This window comes from Trachemys scripta, chromosome 8 (assembly GCF_013100865.1).
Source record: "Trachemys scripta elegans isolate TJP31775 chromosome 8, CAS_Tse_1.0, whole genome shotgun sequence".
In the NCBI taxonomy this organism is placed as follows: domain Eukaryota; kingdom Metazoa; phylum Chordata; order Testudines; family Emydidae; genus Trachemys; species Trachemys scripta.
The window spans coordinates 21,670,830-21,683,789 of record NC_048305.1 but is presented as its reverse complement, the minus strand read 5'-3'; the positions used below and the strand labels follow the sequence as shown (position 1 = coordinate 21,683,789).

Genomic DNA, 12,960 nt, shown 5'->3' with positions numbered 1-12,960 from the left:
AAAAAATTGGATTTGTTTCGTTTGGAGAAAAGATGACTGAGAGGGGACATGATAACAGTTTTCAAGTACATAAAAAGTTGTTACAAGGAGGTGGGAGAAATTGTTCTCCTTAACCTCGGAGGATAGGACAAGAAGCAATGGGCTTAAATTGCAGCAAGGGAGGTTTAGGTTGACATTAAGAAAAGCTTTTTAACTGTCAGGGTGGTTAAGCACTGGAATAAATGGCCTAGGGAGGTTGTGGAGTCTCCATCATTGGAGATTTTTAAGAGCAGGTTAGACAAACACCTGTCAGGGATGATCTAGACAATATTTAGTCCTGCCATGAGTTCAGGGGACCAGACTAGATGACCTCTCGAGGTCCCTTCAAGTCCCAGGATTATGATTCTGTGTTCCTATGATTTTCAAAAGAGCTCAGTACTCCGATTCTGTATGCTGAGTACCTCTGAACATCTTCCCATCACATTTAGGTGCCAAGGGGGAATATGGGATCTTTTGAAAGTGTGGCCAATAGTATCCTCCACAAAAGTAAATACATGCATATATTATAACATGGTGGTTTCAGATGATCTTCCATTTGATCACAGCAAACTAGTAGCAGAGCGGGGAACAGGATCCAGGCCTCCAAGCTCCCAATCATTTGTTCTAAACTAGACAGCCGTCTTCTGAGTTTAGTGGGTTTCAGTCTAGGACAGAGGTTGGCAACCTATGGCGCGCGTGCCGATTTTTAATGGCACGCTGCTGCCTGCCGGGGTCCTGCTCAGCCCACTGCCGAACCCCGGCAGCAGGCTGAGCCGGACCCCGGCAGGCAGCAGTGTGCCATTAAAAATCCCGCCCGACCCAGCCCGCTCTTCTCCGTCCCCTGCCTACCGCTCTCTCTGGCGGGGGCAGGGGGCAGAAGCAAGCTTGGTCCTGGCAGCTGCTGCTGTAGGGCAGGCTCCGCCAGCAGCCAAGCTTCCCCCTTCCCCGCCTCTTCCCCCAGAGTGCTGCGTCGAGCCCCACCTCCTCTCTCTCCCTGCCGCCAATGGCCCTTGCAAGGGAGGGGAGAAGAGCAGCCCCAGCGCCCTCACTGCTCAGACCGGTAAGGAGGCGGAGAAGAGGCACGGGGAAGGGGGTAGGAGCGGGGCGTATCCCTCTGGCCCCCTGCCGTGAGCCGCGCAGGGGGCTGGGAGCACCCCCCGATCCCAGCCCTCTGCCCTGACCCCTGAACCTCTCTTGCACCCCAGCCCCCTGCATCCCCCCCCACAACCCCATCCCTGATTCCTGCACCCTCCACACATACCCAGCCCCCTCACACCCCATGCCCTGACTCCCGCACCCCCTCACACACACCCAGACCTCTGCCCTGACCCCTGCACCCCCCTTGACCCCAGCTCCCTGCATCCCCCCCACGACCCCATGCCCTGACTCCTGCACCCCCTCACATGCCCCAGCCCTCTGCCCTGCCTCCTGCACCCTCCACATATACCCTGCCTCCCCCACACACCCCTGCCCTGACTCCTGCACTACCCACACATACCCAGCCCCCTCACACCCCATGCCCTGATTCTTTCACCCTCCACATCCCCACCCCGAGCACCAGGTTGTCAGCGGGCTGAGCGGGGCCAGCAGCTAGGACCCCAGCTGGCAAGGGGCCGGCAGCCAGAACCCCAGACCGGCAGTGGGCTGAGCGGGGCCGGCAGTCGGGAGGCTGGCTGGCAGGAGCCAGCGGATGGAACCCCAGACTGGCAGCAGGCTGAGCCGCTCGGCCCGCTGCTGGTTTGGGGTGCCGGCCCTGCTCAGCCTGCCGCCCATCTGGGGTACCGGCCCCCGGCCCCACTCAGCCTGCTGCTGGTCTGGAATTCTGGCTGCCGGTCTGGGGTTCTGGGTGCCGGCCCCTGGCCAGCTGGGATCCCAGCCACCAGCCCCGCTCAGCCCACTGCCAACCTGGGGTTCTGGCTGCCGGCCCCTTGCCAGCCGGGGTTCTGGCCGCAGGCCCCGCTCAGCCCGCTGCCGGCCTAGGTGAACGGAACCCCAGGCTGGCAGTCAGCTGAGCAAGCCGGCAGCTTAAGATCAGCATTTTAATTTCATTTTAAATGAAGCTTTTTAAACATTTTGAAAACCCTGTTTACTTTACATACAACAGTATTTAGTTATATTATATATAGACTTATAGAGAGAGACCTTCTAAAAAATGTTAAAATGTATTACCGGCACGCGAAACCTTTAAATTAAAATGAATAAATGAAGACTCGGCACACCACTTCTGAAAGGTTGCCGACCCCTGGTCTAGGACCTTGTAGACAGAGAGCAAATCACAAGACTGGCAGTTTGAGGACAGAACTCCATGCTAACTGAACTCCCCATTGAGCCCTAGATAAGATTCCTCTAGGTCAGGGTGATATTGATCCCTCGGCCTGCACCGCTTCTCACAGCCCCCACTGGCCTGTAGCGACGAACCACAGAGAGTGGGAGCTGCGATCGGCTGAAACTATGGATGCGGCAGGTAAACAAACCGGCCCAGCCCGCTAGAGGGCTTACCCTGGCGGGCCGCGGGCCAAAGGTTGCCGATCCCTGGTCTAGATGTTGGGCCTAATTTGAACTGTAGGCCACTTGATCATATCCCTCTTGCATGACACAAAGCTCCATCGGAAGGAATTGTTAGAGCGGTCCCTTAGTCAGCTCTAGGATGGTTAGGAAAGGAAGGCAGCTAACTAGCTATAGTTTCAAGGGGGCCAATGATTCATGAGTGGTCAATACATTTTTAAAGTAAATTTAACAGGAAATTCAATGCAAAGCTTAATCAGCTTAAAAGCAAAGGATTATGAAAGTCACATCCACCCTCTTTAAACAAGGAGAACCCAGCCTGTTAGTGTCCAGCCTGTTCAAGTCCCAAGAATTCAGGGAACAGGGAGAACAGACTGGAACAAAGTTCACCGAAGCCTCACTGGATGCCTGGTGAAGAGCATTCATGCAGCAGGAAAGGGGTCCGTCAGCTGGTAGAGCACAAGTCAGTATGCAATCCCTCTTCCCTGCTGTGGATGTGGCCTCAGAGTCCCCTGAGGAAGTGGTGATGGGCACCAGGATGGCCAGCCCAGGGCACTGAGACTGAAATGATTAACCAGGGCTAAAGATGTTGCTCTCAGTAGTGGGTTTCCTAGTTGAAGGGTAACAGCATTGCCTTAAGGAGATTGCACATTTTCCAGTGCTTTGCCGATGCATGTACTTAGGACGCTCACATTGCCCAAGTTAGAGTTCCACTGGCAACTTGCCCAAAGCCAAAGGACCACATCTCCTTTGCATAACATGGAGCAAATTGCAGTGCTGTCTTCAATAAAGAGGCAGCCTACTGAGTTTACAGGGTCCATCTTGAAATGCTCTTTCTTGATCCTAGGAGAAGCACTATCTTTCTGAGGAGATGTAAAACCCAGGCTTCCTCGGCACTTGCCTTCAGTGGGCGTCATGGGGGTTGGATACCACATAGCCTGATTATTACTGTTACCTTACTGTATACGTAACAACCACGCTAGATGAAATCATAGTCACTGTTTGCTCTAAATCAATCCAGCCGGTTCAGTAATGGACAATTATACTGGCCTGGATATTCTCTCCCGTGCATGCAAAAAGCGCACTCACTGTGGCATCCTGCCTCTGCAACATCTATTGCAACATTTCAGTGCTACATTTTCACTTTCATAATGCAAACATGACAGCTAATTTCTACCACCAAGCACTCAACTAGGTTGAAAAAACTGCCCAGCTGCAACGACAGCAAGCAACACTTCCTCTTCCCAACAGCAACTCACGGAGGGTCTGATCCTGAGCTCACTTAACCCGTGTAGCTCCATTGATTTTAGTGGAGTTATGCCTCATTTACGCCAGAAGTGAAAGCAGAAACAGGCCCAGACTCAGGGCAGCAGGAGGTTATGCTCAGACAACTTGCAAACTCCACCATTGAAAAGAAATCTGATTAGATGGTGATAGGCTTCCTGGTGTGTGCATGTATCTCAGCAATGGTGTTCCTCTGCACACTGCTCTGACCACACCAGCTTCATACACACAGGATCCTGCGGCTTGGCGAGGGATATTCTAGTCCCCTGGAGAGTCCTGTCAGCTTCAGGATTTCCTTGCCCTTGAACTGCAGGGAAACTTGGGCTCTCCTCAGGGGAGGTGAAGGTGGCTCTTAGCCTGGTGAATGCCTGGCCACCCTGCCTAGGATGAATAGGTTACTTGCAGCTCTTTCTGAATAACAAATGTGGAAGCTGCAGCAGCAATGAACTCCACAAACTGAAACAAGAACTGAGCTGTCTGACCAGCAAGGGCTGTCTCACCAGAATGGGGCTTTTTCTTCCAACATGCTCAGTACTGCTGCTGGGAGCACGTTCACAGCTTAGGAGCAAGACAGAGAGAGAATTTAGCAAGTCCGTCTAATCAAAATATAATTCCACACAATGATTTTATTGCAAGAGCTGGAGGCACTGCTTTCATCCTAAGCTGCCTTTTATTGCTCCCCTCAGCAGCAAAGGAAAACAGCTGTGTAAAGAATGTGTCCTTGGGTCCCAGGAGGAACACAGGGGAAGCATCACATCAGTGTTCCCAATGCCCCAGAGTCTCTCCCACTTACATTATGATGGGAGATGAGAAGTCACAGCCATCTGGGACTCCTCTACCTCTCTGCTGCTCCATACAGCAATAGCAAGGGGCCTCTTGTTCCACAACGTGTGAAGGGAAATTTGCGTCATGTTCAACCACTCTAGCTTCCCTTCCCAAGGCTGGGAAAGATTCTGGCTCTCACTGCCTGGGAGGGGAATCCGGAGACACAGAAAGGGATACAAAGAGCTGCTGAGATGCGCTAGCAGTCCCTGTCTCTTACTGCGCCTTCATTCACTCCATACCTCAGACGTGGACTTGCCACCCCCCCCACACACAAAGCAGTGATCTGCCACTTGGGTTATAATGCCAAAGCATTTTGAAGGTGGAAAGCACAAAGCAGGGGTTAACAGCAAACTTCTGCCCCATCTTGGGGCAAGGGGGAAAGAACAGGGAGAGGATAAATGAAGCACTGCCAAGCAGCACCCTAGCACTACCACCCAGGAACCAGGCTAAACGTTAACCAAGTGCTAGCCATAGTGGAAGGTGACGGTCCACCCAGCATACCAGTTCATGCTCCCACAGCTGCTTGCATACATGCTGGTATTCTGAAGCAAGCACAGGGGAGTTGGGGGGAAGCCCTGACCCTGTTTAGCTTCTACAGAAACTAAGGCCAACAGGAATGTTTGCAGGCTTTGATTTCCCTTTTTCAACCCTAAAGTAAATAAGCTGCTGTTTTTAAAATCATTGTAACCTGGCGCATGAGAGCCCCAAAGTGAAATGGACAAGGAGCAAGAGCTGAGCCGACAAGACCATAAGCACTTGCAGGACAAGATGATATAGATATAGGGGTGGGAGTACGTGCGTAAAATGCCTGCCACATCCTGGATGCTACCACAACACAAACAATAAACAAATAGTAATTTGTGTCCTTTCATAGTCCAGGCTGAGAGAAATGTGGAAAAGCAAACCAGCCTACCAGTACATCGTAACAAGCTCAGGAAATGTCTGGCGTCACATCCGCAGGTGGTGCTAAGGGCACAACTTCAATGAAACTAGGCCAATATACACCAGTTGATGATTTGGCCCTCTAATTTTAGCCTGTCAGTTCTCTTTATCACTACAACTTCAGCCATTTTTTTAAACTCTCTCTCTCTTCTAAGTCTCTACAACCTGGTATTTGTCTAGCATGCAGCCTGGGCGAGGAGATGGGGAACGTCCTTCCTATTCATTTAAACTTGCAAGGAAAAGTGTGGTGACTATAATGCAATATGGTTGCTGAGACCACAGAACCTGGTTCACCAGACACCATTTTAGGGACCTGCTCCCCAATACCAGCAGCAGCGCACCATCCAAAACACAACCCTGTGGAACAGGCATCACACGTTCCACTGAGTACTCTGTGGCCAAGGAGAAATGTGTTGTGTTGCCAGGGTTGTGTGCCATAGACAGCTATGCTGTTCAAAAAGCCAGCTCCAAGGCTGGCTCACTGATCAATCTGCAGTTCGCAGGGTTTAGAAGCCATCTCTCTGTTAAATCATTTTATTCTGCCAAACCATCACGAGAAACATAAGCCTTACAGTGTTGCCATGGAGCGCAGCTATGCCATGGAAGCGGAAGCTGAAAAGTGGATTCCTCTGACCAAAAGCATTTACCAACAGAGGCTTGTTCTGTGGAACAAATGAAAGGAGTCTGGCGGATTTCTGTAGACAGGCATCCATAGCTCATCACATCTGGCTCCTTGGTTGGCAGTCTCACAGAGAAGCCAAGAACTGCCCAAGCTATGGTCTCAACCCTAATGGCAGTTCTTCCAGGGTACATGTGCCCTGCTGCTGTACCTGCTCTGTGATGAACAGAGGGATTCGGCCTCCAGGGCTATCAATCTGGCACTAAATTCACAACCTGAAAGTGGTACGGTGGTGAAAATACAAGTTTCACCTCAGTGGCACTTTGCACACAAACACTCCCATCAGAGCTCCTGCACTCTGCCCCTTGCTTTCCGAAGGACCATGGGACTCTGAGTTAGTTTCAGTTCTTTACGTTCATTGAGGACTCGTCCAGAGCAGAGGGGAAAGCCGAAGGAGCATCTATTCTGGTTTACTGAGTGAAGCAGAAAGAATACACTCTAGAGGTCCTGCTGCAGATCAGGGTCTTCTCCAATTTCCCCATTTCGCCCTCATGTCAGAGCCATCCTCCCTCCAGCCAAGGTGGGGTGAATCCTGCTCACTGGTGAGCTCATTAATCCTAGTCTGTGTGTTGGCCAGAAGAAGGTCACCGTTAAGTGTCATGGAATGCTCCTTCCCTGCTTCTGTCTCTGCTAGCCTGGAACACGAATGCCGAACTGCCACAGGACAGAATGCTCTTGGGCCAATCCCTAATTTAACTGAAGGAAACCAAAGGGCAATGTATGAAACCTCAGTGTCTTCCATTGTGAGAAACACAAAAGCTGGATGTCTGCTAGACAGTAGAACAGTCACATAAAAAGCACAGAAACTCGCTTGCAGCCTAACCCTCCAAATAGCTCAAAATAGCAGGAGTCACCCATTGGGCCAAGGAAAGGGGAACATGTGCATGGCAGAGACAATGCTTTACAGCGCTATCATGCAACTCAACAACACAGCAATGTCAGGTTTGAGGCTCAGCGGTTTAAAGCCAGTCTCCTTAAGGGGACGAAGAAGAGGTTCTTTTGGAAATCAGCCGGGAGAGTGGGGAGATATGGGGGAGGGGGGGAAATGGTGTCAGTGCATTTTTACACCCTGTCAGGTTGTCGAACGAGACTCTAGAGAAAGTAGAATTTCTTACTATAAAGAGGCTTTTGACCCTGGAAAGGTTAATGTGGACAGGCGTGCTGGAACAATTTTTATAGTGGGGGTGCTGATGAGAACCATTGAACCAAACCGTAAACCCTGTATATAATGGAAACCACTTCAAGCTTGAGGGTGTGGCAGCACCCCCAGCACTCCTAGTTCCAGCACCTATGATGTGGGATAGAAGCTCCCTTTACTAGAAACAGCAGGTTAAGACCTTAATTATTCACCTGTGGGGCAGATGCCTTTGAATCACAGGATGAAACAAGGAAAGGAATGTGCTGGTACAACAAAGACAAAACCCCAAACCCACATCAGGATGCAACCAGTGGATTCCTACTATGGATAGTAAACACGGGGCAAACTGCCAGAAATGCCAGGCTTGAAAATGGGCTGATCTGCGCATAGGTTCTGAAAAGGGACCAGTCTCCAGCACGCCCACCCGAGCTGCCAGTGAGAATTCTCCGTCTCTGCTCCTAGCAGTTAGTATCTCATCACTGAAAATGACAAATTCAGCAGCAAGCTGTACTCTGGATTTTTCACAATCAGCGCTGTGACATAAGCTGTTGCTGCAACTCCGAGCAGCGGCCACCTCACCAAAATGTCTGTATTCTGCTTTGGATGGATCAGTCTGCTCTTCGATAAACTCAGATTCAGTAATAATTGCAACACTTCTCTAGACTTGTACATGGCTACTATTCTCAGACCCTTCTTCCCACCTCTTTTCACTGACACACACTACAAGGGAACATACCTGCATGCAGTCCAACAAAAGGTATGCTTGACACAGGTGCAAAGAAGGGTCATCTTTGGCTTGGCCTAATTACTCCAGGCCTGAAGACAAAAAGCTTTGATAAACAGCTATTGAGCAAGACTGAGAAGAAGAGCACACAAGAAGTCGAACATGGGTTTGAGCTATGAGAAATAGCTGGAGTTACGCACTGATCTAGAGGAGAAGAGCAAACTGCTTAATGATTAACAATAATAATTAACTTGCTATATGCTTTTCAACTGAGGACCTCAAAGTGCTTATGCACCCATTAAAGAATTAAGCTGTTAACAAGGTGCAGAGAAGCTAAATAGGGAATAATGTATTTCAGTCCATGTGATCTTTAAACGTCTCCAGGCAGCAGCCTGTGTTATTTTTTCCTGTGCTGATTTTTAAACAAGTCAAAAATGGAAAAGTCAGACTGAGCCTCGTTATTCCAGAGAGTCAGAAAAGATTCCATAACCCGATTGGTATCGTTGGTAGCGTCCACTATGCCTGGTCCCTTCCAACACTTGATACCCTCGACAAATTAGCTGCAATTGTCTTTATCTTTTTAAGATGACAAGAGCAGCACAGAATGCATTAAATTGGCCTATAAATCATACATTTCTGGTCACTTGCAAAATAAGCCCATTTTGGTAAGAAAAGTAAAACATAAAAAGAAAACCCTTTATTCTCTTTCAGTAGCAATGCAGTTATCATGAGAATCATCATTGCCTTCCATATGTAAATAGAGGTTAGCATGCACCCTCAGTGCAATCCTGAATAATTAAGAGACTGATGCAAATAACCATGTTAAACTTGCATTGCGCCTCTCAGGGATTTTGTCTGTTTAGCTGGGCTGGGCCACTAATCACCTACCGCTTTTGAGCACCTTGCTGTGAATTTCTGCAATACTGCTGCAAAAGAAAGGAAAAGGGGGGATGATGGAGGAGAGCTGGAGCCCTTCAGGATTTCCATGAAGGAAAGGGATAATATTCATGATCTCATGGCCTCCTGACATTTTAGCCTCTTTGGATAATCTGATCCTGTGCTAGAACACTGGGGGCTTTGCAGGAGCAGCTTTCAGGCTTCATTGAGAACTCAGTAAGCCAGTTGTAAGCACAGGCTAGTACAGTAGTAATGGGGAGAGACGTCAGAGGCGAGCCTAGGAACCGCCTCCCGTTTATAGTTATAAGCAAAGCATGTGACTGGAGCCTTCACTGCAGTTTCATCAGAGGTTAAGGTACAAGCACAATACACACTTACAACTTCAATCATTTCTCAAACAAATGCATACAAATCACATGCTTGGACTTTAACCCTTCTATACATGTGGGGGAGAGAAGTGAAATGAAATTAACAAAAGCATCTTCCATACATACCAACACAGACTGCATAACACTTCTGAGGAAACCTGCGCAGTCTGCAAAGATCTATTTGCTGCTGCTAACATTACACACACAACAGATGACAGCTATAACACTATGTATGTACATAGAGCTACTACTAAACTACTGTGTATATATATATATAAAAATGTGAGAGAGAGATGCAAACTCAGCAAATATTATTTCAAGAAATGTCATGGAAAAAACACTCTTATTTCATCACAAGCCATTTCACAGTTCCAAACTTTGCAGAAAATGTTCATGATAGGGTAGTGTTGCACCAAACATATAAACTCGCAAAAATGTCTGGATCGGGATATAAAAAAGAAGGGGGGAAAAGATCCTTATTGGAATAACATTTTTAGATTGGAATTTAAAATGCAAAATCTTCAGCTGTCAAAGTGCATGCACAGCATATAATATAATTATTTATTTAATGTTAAACATGCAGAAAAGATGCATTTTATTACTGGGTATCATACCTAAGACCTTTCACCTGCATAGAGAGCAACCAGACTTTTGCAGATTGTAACCTTTCTGAAATACTTTGTTTTTGTAGAATGACATCTAGCTATACAATCTCATATTCTCCCATGTTTCCTCATCACTAATTCCTCTGGTAATAATAAATCCTTCCAACCAGAAAATACAAACTCTGTTTATAAAATGTCCTCTCCCCACTTCTCACCTTTTCTGACCCTTCATCTGTAATCAAACTGTCAGCAGCTTGCAGTTAATAATGAAAGTTGCCACACACACATACCCACTGCCCATGTCCCATGCTAAACTGGAATTCTCCAGTGCTGGTGTCTGCTCCAGGAGGCACAGAGACCACATCAATCTAGCTTGTGGCAAGACCTGCCTAGTTCTGTCTGGCACATGCACCCGGGGCAAATGAGATTTACTAAGTCTTCAACTATTATTTGTTATTAATCCAAACAGCAGTTCTTCCCCAGCTCCTGCAGTCAAAACAAATAAACCAGTGAGAGAAGAAGGGCTAGCATTTATGTGGCAGATCCACAATCAAAGCTGTTTTGTAATCTGTGGTTATGAGACTGAGGGTGTGTTGGGGGGGGTAAATAAATAACTATAGAAAACTCTTTACATTTGCAACAGGCTCTGGGCACATAAATCTGGCTGCAAAATGTGTGGTCGTGCTCCAGATCAGTCACGGTTTCAGCTATTGCAGAGTTTATTGTTTAGCCCCTTTCCGCCACCCCCCAAAATGGAAAAGCATGCAGCTCTCTGATATATCTAGCATGCACCCTCTCGTGATCATGCAGAAGCTGCCAAGGAGACTTAATCTGATTTTAATATCCAGCTCCGTCCAAAAAGGGGCTGATCCAGATTTTTAAGTCGCTTATTTGCAACAGTAAGACCCCTCTCACTCCATCCCCCAGATCTCAGCCTGCATACATGTAACCGACACACGGCATGACTCATCTGCACAGTCCAATTCTTATCTGCCCCCACACCACACAACCCCATCACCACCATATCTCTGGAGTAACGAGCAGGGGCAACACAACGGTTAATCCATCTACCAAATGCCAGCCCTAGCATTCAGGTCAGGCTGTTTGTTGGGATGGGAGAAGCCAACCCAGGCAACAACCAATTCCGCTCTCACCCCCTCGTCCCCCACTTTCTTTCACCCAGTTGTCTGAAGAAAAAGAAAAAAAGGAAACACATTGGGAAGATGGGGGGTGAGCAGGAATTGATACATTAACCTGACAACTTTAAGGAACTCTGCATCCACAGGGGTTCTCAAACTGGGGGTCGTGACCACTCTGGGGGTTGTGAGGTTATTACACGGGGTCGCGAGCTGTCAGCCTCCACCCCCAAACTCCGCTTCACCTCCAGCATTTATAATAGTGGCAAACGTGTTTTTAATGTATGGGGGGGGTCGTCACATTCAGAGGCTTGCTGTGTGAAAGGGGTCACCAATGCAAAAGTTTGAGAACCACTGTGACTAGACTGTTCCTTCCCAGCATTCCCCTCCACACACACACACACAATCACTTCCTCCCACAACTGGACCCCCCCCGGCGCTGTTACCCCCCTCCCCCAACAACTGCACTTCCTCAGACTGCCTTCCCCCCTCCACAACACTCCCCCCAGTCACACACACCCTGCAAGGACGGATTGATTGAGCCCTGACAGGGCCCTCCCTGTGCCTTGATCGTCGTCCCCCGCCCCCCCGCCCGCCCCCCATGTGTGCAGCACGGCCGGGCTGCTATGCATGGGGAAGGTCTGGCAGAAGCACCCAGGAGTCCACGTGTGAGTGGTGCTGAAAGTGCTCGGGCGCAGCGAGCTTTCCCCCGAACAAGGGTTCGAGCCTCCTTGAGAGCGCAGCGGAGCAGCCTCCCCGGTGCCAGATCCCCCACTGCTGCGCGGGGGGCTTTGCACGCGCACCCCCGTCAGTCAGGGCTGCCGGCTGCAGCCTCCCATGCTTCTCCCACTGGGACTGCAGCAGCAGCGTGCAGCCCCCTGGACCCCCCACTGCCTGCCTGGTGCATGGAGGGATCACGAGTCCCTGCATCCCCAAGCTCCCTCTTCCTGGCGTAGGGCGGGAGTCAGGGCTTCCTGCACCCGCAGACTTCTCTCGCCCTCTCTGCTGTATGCGAGGAATCAGGAATGCCCCATCTTTGGTACATGGAGAAACCGGTGTTTCCGAACCCCAGACTCCCCGGTCCTCAGTGCATGAGGGGGAGCAGGGGCTTCTGCGCCCCCAGATTTCCCTCTGTCTGGTGCATAGGGATCAGGGCTCCCTGCCCCCGGTGCATGGGGGATCCCGGGCTCCCTGCACCTCGCGACTCCCCTGTTACCGGTGCATGGGGTGCAGGGCTCCCCGGTGCATGGGGGATCCGGGCTCCCTGCCCGCGGTGCACGGGGTGCAGGGCTCCCTGCTCCGCGGCTCCCCGGTGCCTGGGCCGGGCTCCCTGCCCCGGTACCTGGCTGTCAGTGAGATAGCTGAACACGAAGGAGGAGAGCTCCTCGTCCAGCAGCGCGCTGCAGTCTGGCGCCGGCTCCGCCATCTTCCAGCTCCGGCTCAGGCTCCGGCAGCGGCGGCACCAAGCATGCGGCGAGTCTAGAGCAGCGCGGAGCCGGGAAGCCGGCGGGGCGGAGCCGGGCCGCTATGCTGGGAGGAGCCACGACCCGGCCGGCGGCAGAAGCCGGCCTGGCGGGGGAGGAGCCGGCACTGGCGGCAGGGGGGAACTTAGCCGGCCCGCCTGTGGGAACGGCGCCTCCCGCCGCATCAGAGCCCGGGAAGGGGCCGGGTCCTGTCCTCTTGGGGTCGCTGTCCGGAGGTTCCTGGCCTGACCCTGTTCTCTGAGTCCCCAAGGGGGCAGGACCCCACCCCAAGCCTGCCCCAAGGAGCAGCCCCCCCACAGAGCGCCTCCCCCAAGTACGGATCCCAATTTTAGTTGGACTTATTCCTGGAGGTTTC

At 50.6% G+C, this 12,960-nt stretch overlaps 1 protein-coding gene across 3 annotated transcripts in view; it reads right to left on the bottom strand.

The window, feature by feature from the left end:
- The window catches only part of PPARGC1B (PPARG coactivator 1 beta), a 94,080-nt gene extending 81,474 nt beyond the window's left edge, over positions 1-12,606 (bottom strand). For all 3 annotated transcript variants that reach the window (XM_034778318.1, XM_034778320.1, XM_034778321.1), the window contains exon 1: positions 12,464-12,606. In XM_034778318.1, the coding sequence (XP_034634209.1) occupies positions 12,464-12,547 (84 nt within the window). In that variant the 5' untranslated portion in view covers positions 12,548-12,606. The remainder of the gene's footprint in view (positions 1-12,463) is intronic.
- Between the last annotated feature and the right edge of the window lie 354 nt (positions 12,607-12,960).